At 38.8% G+C, this 18,363-nt stretch overlaps 1 protein-coding gene across 1 annotated transcript in view; it reads left to right on the forward strand.

Annotated features, from left to right (window-relative positions):
- Positions 1-10,977, forward strand: part of LOC114888049 (zinc finger CCHC domain-containing protein 10-like) — a 163,557-nt gene extending 152,580 nt beyond the window's left edge. Inside the window, 2 exon segments of the mRNA XM_029209946.1 lie at positions 10,493-10,889; positions 10,892-10,977. Coding sequence (XP_029065779.1) covers positions 10,493-10,889; positions 10,892-10,977 — 483 coding nt within the window.
- The last annotated feature ends 7,386 nt before the right edge of the window (positions 10,978-18,363 follow it).

Consider the following 18,363-nt stretch of genomic DNA (forward strand, 5'->3'; position numbering starts at 1 on the left):
ACAGGGCAGGAAGGACATGGCCTGGCCCCGCTGTTCCCTCTCAACCTTTTGAAGTCTTTGCTTCTCCTATTTCTCCCACACACAATAGCTATAGAAGTCATTTCACATTTCAATGTGGTTTCTAATCATTTCAATCAGGTCTAAAGGAACTACGGTGTCTATCCCTAGGGGATATCTTCTACATCTTGAGTGCATGTCTGAGTTTCTCTTGACTCCAGCTTGTTTAAACATTGCCTTCTCCAGCTCCATATTCTGCTGTGGCAGTGTTTTATATTTCTTATTCTTCTAACGATCGCTTTTCTCAATGACTTCTTCATGCATTAGTAGACTTTTGGGCACAGATGGTGCTTTGACAAGTAATCTAATCTCCCATCACTTTGAGTTACTTCACAACTCCAGGGTTACAAGATATTTTTGCTTGGACTTAGTCTTTTAGAATATTTTGACATTACAAAACACTGAAAAGTATATTGTACCAAACAATGCTGTCCTCAGTATGGCGATCAACCAAATGACCTAATGTGTCCTGCCAGTTTTTAACTTCTATGCTATCTTACAGTATGGAATCTATTCATAACATAATAGTCCTTTATATGAAGAAATGAATGTATCATCTAATTCTTTATTTCCATTTTGAACCACAATGTAGCTTCTGATTAAACCACGCATTTAAGTTTGAAAACAGATGAATATCCTTCAATATCTGCTATAGTCCTTTGATTAAAAGGTAGAATGGAAATTGATGAGGTCTATTCATTTTATAATTATCTGAGTTTTTCTTGCGGAGGCAGTAAAAAGAGAACAGCACATAGGCTCCTCCTCTTCTAAGTCATACTTATCTTTCATCAAAACCTTTCAGCCAGTTTAAAATCAAATCTAAAATCAGTGAATCATCTGATATCTTTTGTTTCAGTACATCAGTCGCACTTGTTCCACTAGAGACAGTGTATGAATAATATGCTGTTTTATCATTATCAGGATTTAATTGTACCAAGCACTTCAGATCTTCAAAGATATTTATCACTGTCAATTACAATGATATAATTACAAACAACAGAATTTGACTGATCTGGAGGAATTTTCCTGCCAAAAGTTTAATTTTGTTAGTATTTTCCAAGAAGTTTAAGAAATTCTTCATTCAGATTTTGAAGGAAAAAATACATTGACTTTCTTGGTTTGCTGTTCTATACATTAACAGCAAGAAAAAACTAAATTCCATGCATTGCCAAATGGTATAGTTGATCTGTGAAGAGCACCCATTTGTCTTTTAGGACAAATGCTCATCCTAAAATCTGGTTCCCAGGGGAGCCCCTGACAGATGGCAATATGGTTAGACATACATCCATGAGCAGTAGTTATTTACTGGATGATTTTCATCAAAGTCATAAAAAGAAAACTATCACAGATGATTAAAAATGCTATCATGGTGTGTTAATAATTTTTAATAGACTTTTTTTTTTTTTGCGGTACGCGGGCCTCTCACCGCTGTTGCCTCTCCCGTTTGCGGCCTCTCCCATAGCGGAGCACAGGCTCCAGACGCGCAGGCTCAGCGGCCATGGCTCAGGGGCCCAGCCACTCCGCGGCATGTGGGATCCTTCCGGACCGGGGCACGAACCCGTGTCCCCTGCATCGGCAGGCGGACTCTCAACCTCTGCGCCACCAGGGAAGCCCTAGACTTTATTTTTTAAAGCAGTTTTAGGTTCACAGCAAAATTGAGTGGCAGGCACAGAGATTTCCCATTAATAGTTTTTTACACCATCTGAGACTGGACTATCAAAAATGTAAAAGCAAGGCTGCCTTTCTAAGTGAACTACAATTAGTAAATTTATTCAATGGCAAGGAAAGGAGTAAAAGTAGATATAATTGACCCAAATGCTCCAGTTGGAGGCCTCCTCATCCACTTGCACGGCTGATCAGGTTAACCCCATTTAGCAGCTGGAATACATCCAGCGGTCAGCCTAGGCCTTGGGCAAGTGGCTGATTTACTGGGAGGAAGGGTGAGATAAACGGTAGCCAGGCTAAATGAAGAGGAGCAGCGCTTCCCTTGTGGCGCAGTGGTTGAGAGTCCGCCTGCCGACGCAGCGGACACGGGTTCGTACCCCGGTCCGGGAAGATCCCACATGCCGTGGAGTGGCTGGGCCCGTGAGCCATGGCTGCTGAGCCTGCGCGTCCGGAGCCTGTGCTCCACAACGGGAGAGGACACAACAGTGAGAGGCCCGCGTACCGCAAAATAAATAAATAAATAAAAGAGGTGCAAAGGAAGGTCTTCAGGGGCTGTGAAAACCCAACACCAGAATCATAAGATCTCCAGATCATTCCAGCCAGGGATATTTTAGGTAAAGGTTTTATGAATCATTCTGAAGTTTTGGTCTATTCTGACATTCCAACCACCTTGCAAATAGAGGGCTTCCTAGAATCCTGAATAAAGTACCTCAAGCCTTTACTTCTAATCTCTTTAGGACCTTGAACTTCAGAGTAGATCCACTCAGTGTTGCTCAGTAAGACTCAGTAAGACCCCTGTGATCCAGAGCTCCCTTCTTTCTTCAACAGCATCAGATGTGACCAAAGAGGAAACTCAGTGGAAGTGGGGTCATCACAACCTGCCATGGGAAATCAGAGAAACTCAGTGTTTTGGTGACTGGCACAGTTGGTGTTTATATGAGTAAAATGTTTACATTTTATTACTTTTTCTTTCACATGACCACAATTCCAACGCCTAGCATTTTCTTATCCTTGATTTAAAAATTACTCAACTAGGGTTGATTAGTAGTCTAATTTTTCTCTTTATTTTACCTGCATAAGAGAAAAATTCTCCCCATTTCTCACTCAGTTTTCCAGGGCATGTGGAAAGGCCTGAGAAATGGCAAATCTGAGCGCCAAAAGCCCATCTTCACATGGTCTAGATTCATAAATACTTCAGAAAAATTAACAACTTATAAAAGCAAGAAGCTGCTGCTCCTCAAGTTGTTCTTTCTTAAAACCACTTAGGCAGTAATCCAGAGAAGATTAATTTCAAATCCCTCTGTTTTTTTAAAAGCACAAGTTATGAAGCACTATAAATAATCTTGTGATATGTCCTAATAAATATATAAAATTAGTGTACCTCCAAGGCCTAAATGTTCTTTGCATTTATGCTGATTTACCACATTTTCTCATGACTGCATATCACTACTCATAAATCACTGCATATTTATCAAAATCTACCATGCATATCTATCAAAAGTCTAATCTGAATGTAGCACATCTTCCTAAAACACAAAACGGTATTTCTAAGATGCAAATTTGATCGTGTTAATTCTCTGCATAAAAATCTTTAGTGACTTTCCTCCATGCCTATAGTATTATACTAAATCTTCACATGATTTTTCCAGCTATAATCAGAACCATATCTACCACCCTGGCTTTATATTCCTTTTCCTACAGTCCATGTGTCCTGGACAGCTGACAACTGTTTCTTTTCCAAACTTGCTCTGGCCCGTTCAAGCTCTCTGCTTTGGCTCAAACGCTTCCTTCTGATTTCTAATTTCCTTTCCCATGGCTATACTCCCAGCTATCAATATCCTTACCATCAGTGTCTTTCAAAACCTACCAATGCCTTCAGGTTCAATTTAAGTATCACCTCTTTGGAAACGCTTGCTCCCAGTGTGTCCCAACCAGAAGTGATGTTACTGAGTCCAAGCTTGTACCGCTCACTGCACGACAGGCCAATAAATCGAAGGATGAATTGTTGGGGCAAGGAATAGCGACTTTATTCAGAAAGCCAGCAGACCGAGAAGATGGTGGACTAGTGTCCCAAAGAGCCATCTTGCCTGGGTTTGGATGCTAGTTTCTTTTATAGAACAAAGAGGGGGAGGTGAGGAGGTAAAGTAAAAAAGGCAGTTAGTTGTTGCAAATATTTCCTGGTTCTGCCCAGACTCCAGAGGGGATGTGTTAATTTCTTCTTTCCTATAGACATTTACAGGTGGGCCCGGTCAGGATTTTTCCCGTGAGCTAAACAAAAGTATTTTAGCTTAACACTCAGGCATGGGCAGCAGGGTTCTGGAGATGGGCCATTATGTGTACATTAAGCTATAGGCAACATCCCTTTAGTGATTAACTTGTAGCAAAGGCAATACAATACAAAGCTTAAAGTAAAACAGGCAGATCCAATATGGAGTCAGACTTGTTCTTCCCTATTACAGTAATATTGTCATCCTTTGGATTGCCACAACAGTTGGTTCCTACATCTCTGATGTCATTTATCACTCTGCACAACTTTGTAATTATTTGTGTACACATTGGTTGACATAGCCCCTCATCTCATAGAGCATGGCATCCACAGTAGGCCCTAGCTGAGCTTGTCTTGATTTTAATTGACAGTATAATTAAGAACTAAAGCTCTGAGGCTGTATTAACATTCTAAAAGACTTTGGTCCAATGTTAAAATATTTTTTTAATAAATATATTCAAATTTTGTCATACTTGGTAGTGACAAAGAAAGTCTTTACTAGGGCTAAATTTGAAGACAAAGGCGCCCAATAAAACAACAGCAACAACAAAAAATAGAGTAATTACAGAGTTTAATAAGAAACGCTCCCTGAAAATTAAAAAAACATTACAAAGTTTACACCCAGTTAGTGAGTAAAGGGAAAATCATATGTGTACAAGGACCCCTCAGGTGCCACCAGCCTCTTAGGCTGGCTCTTCCCACTCTATCTGCCCTGGTTTCCTGAGGAAACACTTCCAATATGAACTGCCCTAATGCTATCTGGCCCTATAAGAAGTTGGAAGGCATTGTAAAAGTTTCAAATGTTCCTAATATAATCAATATCCGGGTTGCATTTACATTGAGGCTTGCTATCTGTTAGAACCTTTATACCTTGGATTCCTTTAGTAATTATACAGTAGCTTCCACTTAGAAGTTGATTCCTCCCTTTCAGTTTACTTACACCAAAAGCAGTATGCTGGTTCTGCATACATGGATTGAACCAACTGAAGATATAAAAAAATCCAAAAAAAAATTCCAGAAAGTTCCAAAAGCAAAATTTGAATCTTCCACACACTGACAACTATTTACATAGCATTTCCATTGCATTTATAACTATTTACATAGCATTTACATTGTATTAGTTATTATAAGTAATCTACAGGTGATTTAAAGCGTATGGGAGAAATTTCATAACGCCTGCCACCTAGAAAGCTCTTAGAACATTTGCTTTGGGGGTTGATTTTTAGTTTTGTTGTTGTTGTTTTAATGAAAAGGAGCATTCCTTTTCTGTTTTCTGCTCTTATAAAAAAATTAAATTTAAGTAAAAATTAAAGTATGTATATAGGTTAGATGTATATAGGTTATATGCAAATACAACACCATTTCATATAAGGGATTTGAGCATCCACGGATTTTGGTACTGGGGGAGGGTGTGTGTGGGGATACTGGAACTAATGTCCCCCACCCCATAGCAAGTGACAGCTGTATTAAGTAGTACTAAGTAAGGCTGGAAGTATGGGGAAATTCCCACTGTCATTAAAAGCATTCTGGCCTATACTTAAGCCTGGAGACATCTTACCTCCCAATAAAGCTTGCCCTGCCCCTAACTTTTCCTCCTCTACCCTTTTAGAAGCACAATGCCTAGTGTTTATTTTTCCCAGCCTTGAAGCCTAGGATCCATCTCAGAAATATTAAGGAGATAAGAGTAACCTATAAAATCTCTAAAGATACTCTTAAATTTACAGCAAACAATGGACTATTTACTTGCCTTATCTGAGGATGGGTGTTCCCTTTAGTTCATTAGAGAGAAGCCTGGGGCAGAGGAAATTTACACAAGGGACTCTGGGCCTCCCAAATCTCCTAGGAAGTGGCCAGACATTCAGGGCACCAGCCCCTCTGACCTCTGCCAGTCCAGCCAGATTCTAAGCACAACATATTGTTTCAAATAAGACCCTCTCTCTTTTTACCCAAACTACACATTTTGTTATAACTTAAACAAGACGAATGTAGGTGGAACAGGTAGACGCAATAAGCCTGTTGCATCATTCAGATGTGGAAATAAATAAAGACCTCCCAAACAGAATATGCTGAGGCTGTTCATTTGGAGGTTACTGTAGGGACAGAGTCAGCCACCGTCCCGTCCCTAGCACTTGGCAGAGATTCAGAGGGAGGCAGGCAGGGGAGAGGGAAAGTTTTTTGATAAAACAAGGAAGGCTTCAGGTATACTCTGAAAGTTTTTTGTTGTTCTTTTTTTTTGCGGTACGCGGGCCTCTCACTGTTGTGGCCTCTCCCGCTGCGCAGCACAGGCTCCGGACGCGCAGGCTCAGCGGCCGTGGCTCATGGGCCCAGCCCCTCTGCGGCATGCGGGATCTTCCCGGACCGGGGCACGAACCCGCGTCCCCTGCATCAGCAGGTGGACTCTCAACCACTGCGCCACCAGGGAAGCCCCTACTCTGCAAGTTTTTGAAATGGGGAAGCTGGAGGTGGGCTAACTAGAAGTGGGGCATCCTATGCGATTATTTTGGGGAGCATATTTGGCTTTTTCTGGTTGACCTTGAGATGGAAGCAGTGACAAAAATTAAGGAAGCTGGCCTTTATTGAGCCAAGTCCTGGCTGTTTGGGACCAAATGCTACAGAAGTTGTGGTTTGGTTTCCTGGGCGGGTTGCTGTAAAGGTTGTAGATCAGAGCTCTATTCTCCGTGTGGCCTGGCCATTTTCTGTTTGTATATTCAGTCTCTCACAGGATTTTTGTTGTTGTTCATTTTTAAATCATTTAAAAATAAAATAAATATCTAGGAAATCATCGAAAGCTTAAGAGTAGAAACAAACTATAAACTTGTCTCTGGATATTAGCTCTAGAACCAGGCATATTCTCAGCCCTCAGGAGGTTCTTCTCATTTAAAATGTTTGCCTTCAAAGGAAATTTAAAAAACACTACCATGTAGTCATTAAAAACCAGAAGTTGCCAACGTTCGTAAAGTTAAAAGTCATCAACAGTAATCGTTATTAATATATTCCTCTTTTACCATGAATTAGCTCTGTGGTCACTAGCGATTGGATAATTTTCTTTCTCTATAAATGTTAATAAGTGAATAGCACAATTTTCTCCCTGAGTGTAGTATTAGTCTATCTTGCCCATTGCCCCCTGCCCTGCAAACTCCAGTTTATTATTCCATTATCACCTCAGTAAAGATGTGACCAAGGAGCCTCCCTTCCAATCCCAATTAGGCAAATTCATTAGGTTCAATCTCTATGCTACCAATTTTGATATATATTTCTAATAATATATCTTTTTTTTTCTTTTTTTTTTTTTGCGGTATGCGGGCCTCTCACTGTTGTGGCCTCTCCCGTTGCGGAGCACAGGCTCCGGACGCGCAGGCTCAGCGGCCATGGCTCACGGGCCCAGCCCCTCTGCGGCATGCGGGATCTTCCCGGACCGGGGCACGAACCCGTGTCCCCTGCATCAGCAGGCAGACTCTCAACCACTGCGCCACCAGGGAAGGTATTTAACTATTATGTCTTAATTGCCTCCACATTTTTGCCTATGTCCAAGTCATCTTTGTGCTCCTAGCATTTGGAGTATGTTGAATGAATGATTAAATGAAACAAGCAAGTCAAGCAAATCTTTGTAAAGTTGGAATTCTGGTAGTCAATCTTGCGGTTGATTGGGATGACGCTTTTGGGAACACATTACAGGATACCAATACAATATGATGCAAAATGTGAAACAAAGATTTTGCATTATTTACTCATTTAACCATCAAATATTATTAAGAGCTGTTTCATGTTAGCCACTGTGCTAGGAACTGGGAAAATATTAATAAACAAAATACAGGTGAATTATATTTAGAAAAATCTCTTCTTGAAAGGGTCTACCTTCCATCTCTGTCCACAGAGTTCCATTTCCATGAATTTGATAGTGAACCAAGACCAGGTGGGTGACAACATGTTGAAATTCCCATATTGTATTTTTTCTCTCCTTCAGTATCTACAGTGTGTAGACATGAACCTAATGAACATTCAGTCAATGTGTGCTGAATTGCATTTCTATCACTATTTGTCCACTAAAGTGACTCCAATGTTATGACCATCCAAGACTTAGAAGAGAGGCTACTTTTTCTCTCCTTCTTTGGCTCCCACCATTTCAAGTGCAGACAATAGTTTTAATTTTCCTGGTATGCAAAATTGTGAGTAAAGGGACTTGTAGTGTCAAATCAATTGGGTAAAATTAAGGGGGGGAGGGATCCGAAATATGATAACACTAGAAAATTCTGTAGAAGTGAAGACTGCATTTCCCAGTTATGAGACAGCCTGGTATTGGGGATATGATGTCTAACTTTAGAAGCAGGGTTGTAGTTCTTACCTCTCTCTCATGTATGATCTTGGACAAGACACTTCAGCTTTCTCAGTCTTAATTTCCTCATATGTAACAGGCGAGGATTATAAAGATTAATTTCAAAGTCAATAGTATTGTTCTAGGCAAAAATCTGACCGAAGCATCTAGACTATCTCAGTTCTGTGGGCCTGATACTCATCGTAGGGTTTAATAGTCTTCCTCAAGGCAGTCCTAACTTATGTGTGTTCCCAAGCAGGGTGCTGATGGGTGACAAGAGTTTTTCCTGAGATCCACATGGTCAAGATGTTGGCCATATTGTTTTGTCCCACCCTGGAAAGTTCTCATGATATGCTTTATTCCTCTACCTCTCATCCGGAAATAAATGAGGAAAGAGAATGAGTATAACTATGTGGAAATAACTTTGAAGTAGATGATGTCCCTTTTCCACTCTAAGAAAAGGGCTCTCTCAATTCAGTTTTTTATGGCCCTCAACCTGTCACTGACTTTTTCTCCTTAAATTTCAGGTATAGTTTCACTTTTACATATGAAAGGCTGAGTCTCCAAATTCAAGATTATTGACTTAACTGAACAGTAACCTGGCTTCTACAGGTTTAAACATGTGATCTGTCCGGATGCTTCAAAAAGTTTCACATAGGTCTTCTCTGGTGGCGCAGTGGTTGAGAGTCCGCCTGCCAATGCAGGGGACACAGGTTCGTGCCCCGGTCTGGGAAGATCCCACATGCCGCGGAGCGGCTGGGCCCGTGAGCCACGGCCGCTGAGCCTGCGCGTCTGGAGCCTGTGCTCCACAACAGGAGAGGTTGCAACAGTGAGAGGCCCGTGTACCGCAAAAAAAAAGTCTCACATATACACATATCTTCCAGTTCCATCCCCACTAATATATTTTATGTTTTTCTTAAATATATATTGAATATATAAGGACTGATCCTTAAAATAAGGCAGGGAGGATCATTTCTTTACTTCTTACGTAACTCACACCTCCTCTTCCTCCCAAATTGCCTAGTAAAAATCCCTTACATAGCACATGCCATAATGCCTAGCTCCCCTAACAGACTATGAGTTTTATAGGGTAGGCTCTGTGTCTTAGAGATATTAGATTCATCACCTAACACATAATTTGAGTTGTTGAATAAACAACTGAATGGATGAATGAATATGTGAGTCTCCTAACAACAAGGGCTTTTAAGAATATTTATGTAACTGATCTGCCACTGTAAATTTACATCTATATGTGATGGGTGGGACCATCAGGCAACTTGGAATTTAAAACAGAATTATTGTGAAACTTTGCATTTGGATCGAAGAGAAAATGAAGTGCTGGGAATTGAGAGAAAGGAACAGACATAAATCTTCTCCTGTCATCATCAGAGCAACACAAACTTCAGCTTAATTCACTGTAAAATGGCAGGTTGCCTTCAGTCATGACCTCAATTACCTGGCTTTAGAATAATCTCAGAATGAGAGAAATAATGAATCTCGGTTCACATTTCTGAGGCTCTAAAGAAAGCAATGGAGGGCTTCCCTGGTGGCGCAGTGGTTGAGAGTCCGCCTGCCAATGCAGGGGACACGGGTTCGTGCCCCAGTCCGGGAAGATCCCACATGGCGCGGAGCGGCTGGGCCCGTGAGCCATGGCCGCTGAGCCTGCGCGTCCGGAACCTGTGCTCCGCAACGGGAAAGGCCACAACAGTGAGAGGCCGGCGTACCGCACAAAAAAAAAAAAAAGAAAAAAAAAAAAGCAACGGAAAGTTAACATTTATTGAATGTCTACTGTAGACAAGGTACCAGATTTTTTGACCTTTCATGTATGAACTTGTATTTAACTTAATCTTTACAACACTGAGAGGTGAAATTAGTTAATATCATTATTCTACATGAAAAGCTAGTGAAAGTTATATTTTAAAGTCTCTTTAAGATGCTAATAATATTCTAACCCCTTCCACAATTTTATACTTTGGACTGTGAAGGAGATGAGAACAATAGATAGCCATAGTTTTCTTCCAACTTTGATACTAAAGCTACAGAAATAAAAGGTTATCTTCTTACACAGGGAGTGATACAGCTTGGAATATTTAAAATAGCTTTAAATGTACCAAAAGGTTTTAGAGTTAATACACTAAGAATTGTTATTTATACTAATTTTCTCCTTAATTTCATTATCTATCCACAAAAAGTCTTTTAATAATGGTTTTTCTCCATCTGTAAAACATGTAAGATGTCAGAAATGCCTGGAATTTGGGCATTGGACTTATGAATGTACAGGAAAAAGAAAGTACCTACATAGGCCTTCAAGAAGAGCAGAACTAAAGAAAGCTTTAAAAGAAAAAGAAAACAGATTATTATTACAAGAAAGCATTGGAGAAACTACCGTAGAAAGAAAGACCAAGAAAAAAAGGTCTAAGAGTGTAACCAGTTCCAGTAGCAATAGCAGTGACAGTTCAGCCAGTGATTCTTCATCAGAGAGTGAAGAGCCGTCTACCTCGTCCTCCTCAGAGGACAGTGACTCTGATGAAAGCTCCAGTTCATCATCTTTAGCCTCCTCCACAAGCTCTTCCTCGTCCTCTGATGCAGAAGAGATTCCAGCTCTTCTAGTAATAGCAGCAGCAGCACAGAGAGTAGCTCTGAGGATGAACCACCAAAGAAGAAGAAAAAGAAATAGAATTGTTCCATCCATATTGGACTGATGGACTAAAAACATCAATGTGATCCTCAGAAGGGAATTTAGAGTGTGTTAAGACCAAATAGGTTAACTGATCAAAATTTTTAAAGTTCAAAAGTTTCTAAATATTTTCCATTGTAAGAGCATAAAGAGTATTAATAATGGATTATATATATAAAGACTTTTTTATTTTAGGGGTGAATCTTGTTTTTCTTTTTTATATTTAAAATATATCTCTAAAATTAATCAAAGCTGAAATCTAGTAAATCTTTCTGTGATGAAACCTATCTCTTCTCCCTGGGAAATAAATGCCATACTTTGTTATATGTGTGTGCTACGTACCAGACATGTTTTCAGGAGAGTGCCTCAGAATATCTATCTGGCAGTGAATTTCTAATGCTTTTGGCTGTATGTTATTATGTAAGATTAAATACCTCTATAAACAGAGTTTTCCTACTGTTAATAAATGTGCTTTATTTTTATGGTTATGTTCAGAAAGTTGATCTGACTTCTTGTCCTAAATGAAAAGTTCAAGGAATCTATTTATAAATGTATACCTTTTGGATGGTACAAGTTTCAAGTTACTGTGTTGTATCATTCATTTTCTTCTGGTTCTTAAAGTTACCCTTTTATGACAAAAATTATTCTAGAGGAACTTAAAAAGGAACAAAATTATGAAACTACATAGGACTCTAATCTTGGTGCCTTTTGGTAAATTCAGTGTATCAGAAAAGAAAACAGTCATTTAAAAAGCTAACTTAAGTAAAAGTGATATAAATATCATTGTGTGTTGATATGCTATAAAAGGTACCATTCAAAGGGGAAAAAAGGTAGGAGGAAGAGAGGTAATTTTTATAGAAAGTTAGAGTGACGTTGGTTGCCTTTTACTAAAGTATTCTTAAGTTTTCATAAAGATTGCCTTTTACCATTTTGCAATTGTGGTATGACAGTTTATATGGTAACTGGTCGTATATGACAGTCTACTGCATAAATATGAATGAATCGGATTAATCTGGTATGTTTACATAGCATATACACAGTTGAAATCTAGCATGAAAGTTTAAAAAGAAATACTGCACAGTATTTCTTTAAGTAGTAGGCCATGGCGAAATTATTTGGTTTAACATCACATTATTTTGTGATATCTTTTAAGCTTTTTGGAAAGAGGTATCATTTGTAGAAAAATCTTGATTTCGGTTAAATATAGGTTTTTAAAGTACAGATGTTGTCTTTTCATATTTTTATGAAAAAGCAGTAGAAAATTACTTTTGAAGAAAATGGGCTTCTATTTAAATGTTTAAATATATGTATGTTGTGAGTTTAAAGAGCTGTAATTACCTGTGGGCTTCTATTTAAATGTTTAAATATATGTATGTTGTGAGTTTAAAGAGCTGTAATTACCTGTTTGACAGAACTGTTGCTTTCAATGATTGTAAATAAACTCTCAAAACATCATTTTAAGGCTCCATACAGAATGTGTCAATTGACAGGCAAATTTAATAAATTACTAATGAAATACAATTTACAATTTAATCTCTGTAAGGGTAATTTTAGCAGTTAAACTTGGAAGGGAAACTAACCTGTACATAGGTTACATCACTTGTAATTAAATAAAGCTCTGTTTGTGCTGATGAGCTTAGAAAAAAAAAAGGCCTCTGTGCCTGGGCACCCCACAGGGCCCCCTTTGGTTTCATCACCAGAATTTCTCATTCCCTCCAACTCCAAGTTGAAGAGGATAAATTCCAGGTATTACTGGAGGTTGGCTGAGAGTTACTGAGAGGTTCACCCAGCCCTCATTTAGAACCTGGAAGGTCTTCTCCAGCCATGGCTGGCAAGAATACTGGGGTCCTAATCACCCTGACATCAACTTAATCATAGAGCAGAAGTTCCACACCAGGAGGGTCAGGTCAAAGGACCAGAGGACGAGAGGCTAACTGCTGCAGCTTGCCCTGGAATAGGAGTGAGAGATTTTGCCCAGGTTGAGAAGCAGTTTATAAGAGACCTCTGAAGCTTTTTCCAAAGGAAATGATAAAGTCATTATTAGAAATAGAGTTTGGTGAGGTTCAAGCCTAAGGGTGTTCTTGAAAACAATAGCTCCTCTTAATTAGGAGTAAAAAGCTTAACTACAGGCCAGCTAGTTCACCAGAGAGAAACAGAGAAAAAGAGATAACTAAGAAGTACCCTCCTGAGTACAAAAGATAAAGACTGTTCTCAAAAATATACTCTTGTCTGAATTTAATCGGATCAGACTACGGTGCTATTTATGCCTGAGGGCATTGTCAAAAACTATCGGAGTAATCAGCTGGTAATTAGTGGTGCCTAACAGGTGGGTGTGATACCACATGAGGCTGAACGATCAGGAAAGGAGACTCTCAAAACAGAACCCTGCTGAAAATGCTGTCATCTCAGATAACTGTGTGGCTGTGCCCTCTCAGACACCCAGGGTTTCACACTTCAGGAGAGACAAACTTCACTAAAACAGTTCAGCATGTCACTAAACAAATAAACAAGCAAATAACAACAAAAACAAGCCTCAGAGCCGGGGAGGGGAATCATTAGTGCTTGCTTAGAACTGGGGTAGGAAGATGGGGAGGTGATAGATCAGGAGTGTGGGATTTTTTCTTAGGGTGATGCAAATGTTCTCAAGTTGATTGTGGTCATGGTTGCACACCTCTGAAAATATTAAAAGCCATGGGTGGACTGTATGATACGTGAATTATATTTCAATACAGATGTTTTTTAAAAGACTAACAGTACTTTTTAGGCATGGGAGGTGACAGTCCACCCTCAAATACTCTGAAGCTATTTAGACAGCCAAGGGAAAGAAATATTTTTCAGCCAAAGCAAAAATTGTAAACTTGCCTGGATTTATTCAAATTGTTTGGCAGTGGACCTGTGGGAATTGGGTTCTGGGCTGATGTTCAGCCAGCATTTCTAGTGACCAGTAGCAATGATGTCAGAGTGGCATGTCATTTGTCATGTTTGTCACGGGCTGAAATAAACAGTCCTGCCTGTGGGCCATGCACATAACATCCTCCCAAGCAGGCTGTGTTATGAACTCTACGATCCTGTGTATTTTACCACTAATCTCACATTGACCTTATGCTGTGAGCGTCAAGCTACTAAGGAAAGCAAAAGATTTTAGATAAGTGAATCTAATTAGAAACATTTACCTCCATGTCCTTCATTTGTTTAAAAAACTTACAATTTTCAGGTGATGCTCAGTTTTCGATTACAAATTTTGAGTTTGTTAACTAGACACTTTAACTCCTCATTGATTTGCCTCCTCAAAATGGAAACTCTTGTCTGACTCCTAACTTTGATATGGCTAAGTCAAATAACCTTGGTGACATTCATTCTAACTTGAATAGGAGTTATTTTGTAGTCAGTCCCTATTAGTTATTTAGCATTGACTGAGGAAAGCCATTCCTCTGCAAAGAAGGTTATATTATGTGACTTTCAGTGTGGCATGGGGAGAATATTTAAGAGGAAAAGGTTGTCAACTTAGCCAAATCATTAACAATCATTCATTCATTCATCCAACATCACTAATCCAACATGTGCCAGGCACACTGCTAGGCCTTAGGGACATGGCAGTGCCTAAAACAGACATGGTACCCACTCTCAGGAAATGCACCATCCAGTGGCGTTGCCCCTGTGGTTGACTCAAACTGTCAACCTGATGAGATGTCTGTGTTACAGACCACTGTTTCTTTTCCTATGCAGTTTGCATTTTTCCCTCAAGTAAAGGGAAAGAATATCCCAAGTTTTTGTATTCAGAGGAATGTTAATCCTCCTTTCTCTGTATGTCTGTCCAAAAGAGCCCAGAAAAATGAAGTAATGGATTAGAGGTGTTTACACAATCATGACAAATAGCATACATTCTGATGCAAAATTACCAACGTCTTTGCTATCCTTAACCTTCTGTTATATGTGAAATTGAAATATACTTATAAAACATTTTCCTTATATATCACTTTCAAATTCTCAAAATACTTTTACAGTTTCTCATTACAAAGTAAATTGAATTGTCATATTTAAAAATTATTGACAAGATGTGATAATTTTTAAAAGAATTCCAGGAAGACAAAAGTTTCGGAGTAATGTGTAAATCACAGCAAAGGAATAGGGAAAAAAATATTTAAGTGAGGTAGAAGGAAACAAACCTGGATCTTACTGACAGGGTATTAAGATTAATAATGTATGGATTTCTCTTTACATTACACTTCTTAAACTGATTCTTGTGTAAAACGGTATATCAAAAATTATCAATATCACTCTAGAGACATCCAAACTATCGAAAACTGGAGGTGAATAAAAAAACAAAAGAAACACTGTTGTTGGAAGTTCAAGTGGCACAGGGCACCCCTTGCTCCCTTTCACTCATATGGACTCACTTTTTAGGAGGAGCTCTGGTGAAGGCCTCCAGGCCCTACTGTTGTCACTTCAGATTCTCTTGGGGTTTGTCTCCCTCTCCAGGTTCTGCCTAGTCCCCAGTGTACTTCAGCTTTAAAAGATCTTATGGATTTGCTGCTCTATTTTTTAATATTGAAACAAATTTTTTTCTTTAATACTATTTTTCATTTTTTAAATCCATGTAATACTTTCCCTCAATTTTTAAAATGTTTATGTAGTACTGAGAAGCATATATAACTCAGTCCAGCTCAACAGAGGCTTATAATATACATGGCCATATTAAGGATTTATTCATCAATTCTAACTTTATTGAGAGCTTTTGTTTTTAAACATGATAGGTGTTGAATTTTGTCCAATGCCTTTCTTGCATCTATGAAGAACAGAAATGCCCATAAGAGTTTTTTAAAATCATAACTCTGTTAATGTGTTAGATTTTATTAATGGATTTTCTAATATTTAACCACTCTTCAATTCTTAGAATAAATCTTACTTGGTAAGAATGTTTACGTTTTTAATGCATTGTTGAATTTTATTTGCTAGTAATTGATCTAAGATCTTTACTCAGATAGTAATAGGTGGGCTTGGTCTGCAGTTTTCTCTTTTTGGTGAAGTCTGTCAAGTTTTGGGAAAAAAATCTTTTACTAATTTTTAGATAAACTTAAAAGTTTTACCTCTTTTTCCCTGCAATCAAATAATTAAGGAACATTGAGATTATATGATTTTTAAAGAGTACTTTTGAGGATGAAGCAAGTCTTGCATGAAGCCATCAAGGTCACTTGCTTTTTAACTACTTTCCCTTTTATTCTGTGGCAACTGGTCTTTTTAGGTTTTCTCTCTACTGGGGTCAATTTGAGTCGGAAGTATTTTTTTATAAAATTATCCATCTTATCTAAGCTTTAAAAGAAATCTGCCTGGAGTTTTTGATTTAATCATACTCTAAACAACACTGATCATGGACACAAGTCTTACTCTTAATATTTCAGCAGTACCACCAGGGCTGTGATAATCTCAGCATAGCTTTAAAATATTGCACTTTAAATTTTACTACTTTATGTATAGCTAAATCTGATTGTAAACTTTACATTAATTGGCAGATTGCCAGCTTACAGGTGGCTATGCATTCTACTTCTGAACATTTTTTATTGTAAAGAGATCCTATAAAATACCTGCTAGAAATCTTTTCCACCTTTTTCAATGAAGTGTACTTTGGCATATGAAATGAGGGAAGACTTGGGTAGCCAAACAAAATTTAGCATCTCTCTCTTCTAATTCCAAGTTGCACTGAAACGTTGCTTTCCAGACCTTGATAAGTCTTTGTGACAGTGCTACAGAGTTTATACTCCCGGTGTTTCTCTCCTTTATGAGTCTCTGAACCTTCATACCTTCATCTCTTTTTCTCTTCCATCTGAAAATGGCCTGCCTTTGTTGTCTACTAGGGAAAGATTCCCAACATTTTCAATTGAAAGTCTCTCTCTCTCTCTTCCCCATATACCTCAAGTTTCAAACATTTGTTCTAACAAAAGATGCTATACTTATTGAATATTAAAGTTGCATTTTTTTATCCATGCTGTCAGTGTTTTCATGATTGTAGATCTAAGGAAAGACTCCTTTAGGAAAGCTCACAACACATATTACATTTCCATTTCATTTGTTGATATTTTTTAAATGTTCCTTTATAATTTGAAGACTCCAGGTCCGGGGATTCTATGCTGGAATCAACATGGTAAAACACCCCCTTTCCAAGTCATCTCAACAAGAGGAACACAGGAACTTGAAGAAGCACTTTCCAGAGAATGTGGAAATAGCATATTTCATTACGTAAATAGATTTTTCCTGCACTGGTCTGCCTTATGACCAGACATCTGCTAATTATACCAGAGGGCAAGACTACAAAGGCCAATTTACATTCTGTTTGTGGTGTCCTTGATTTGTTTCTAAGAACCAAAACAAGATAAAAGGTTACAAATGATTTAATTATGAACAGTCACTGCCTTGCCTTCACCCAGCGGGTATCGGGGTCTGTGGCTCCATTTGCCTCACAGCGAAGTACTGACCACCCTGGGGAAGACTTTCAAGATTCCCTTAGCACAGACTCAGGATCCCCTTAGCACAGACTCAGGGCTTGGGTCTCTTCCTTAGCCACAGATGGACATTGTGCTCAATATACTCAGAAAAAAATGAAACAAGCTGGTGGACTCCTTTGGATTAACTGCTTCCTCCTTGTGCTCTGTCCACTTCTTTGGCCGTGTTTAAATAACGACTTATCTTCTTTGAAGTTCATTCTTAGTGAGATTATTTTCCTTGCTTATCCAAAGTTCTCTCTCACATTTTGTGTGTGTGTGTGTGTGTGTGTGTGTGTGTGTGTGACTTAGACTTAATTAAAACTCAGTTTTCAAGGGACAGGGAGTTGCATCCTGGAGCAGGAACCAGGGGGCCTGAACTCTGCTTCTATATTTGGTTCTTATTGGCTCATTGGCTTTGAACAACCTCTTTTGTTGTCTCATATTCAAAAAATAAGGTTAACAATGGTCATTTTACAGGAATATTGTAATTAATAGTATACACGAAAATATTCATTAAAAAACTTAAAAAAATATGTGAAGGTAAAATGCAATTATCTTTTTTTTTTTTTTTTTGCGGTACGTGGGCCTCTCACTGCTGTGGCCTCTCCCGCCGCGGAGCACAGGCTCCGGACACGCAGGCCCAGCGGCCACAGATCACGGGCCCAGCTGCTCTGCGGCATGTGGGATCTTCCCGGACCGGGGCACGAACCCGCGTCCCCTGCATCAGCAGGTGGACCCTCAACCACTGCGCCACCAGGGAAGCCCAAAATGCAATTATCTTTGTAGCTCTTATTTATTTAACCCTTATATATATGTGCCAGGCACCTTATGTATATTTTAAGCATATTAAAACTTTTAATATTTACCAGTCCTTGAAATAAGTACTATTATCTTCATTTTATATATA

This window comes from Monodon monoceros, unplaced genomic scaffold (genome assembly GCF_005190385.1).
Source record: "Monodon monoceros isolate NGI ecotype Baffin Bay Population unplaced genomic scaffold, NGI_Narwhal_1 Super_Scaffold_8, whole genome shotgun sequence".
NCBI classification, from domain to species: domain Eukaryota; kingdom Metazoa; phylum Chordata; class Mammalia; order Artiodactyla; family Monodontidae; genus Monodon; species Monodon monoceros.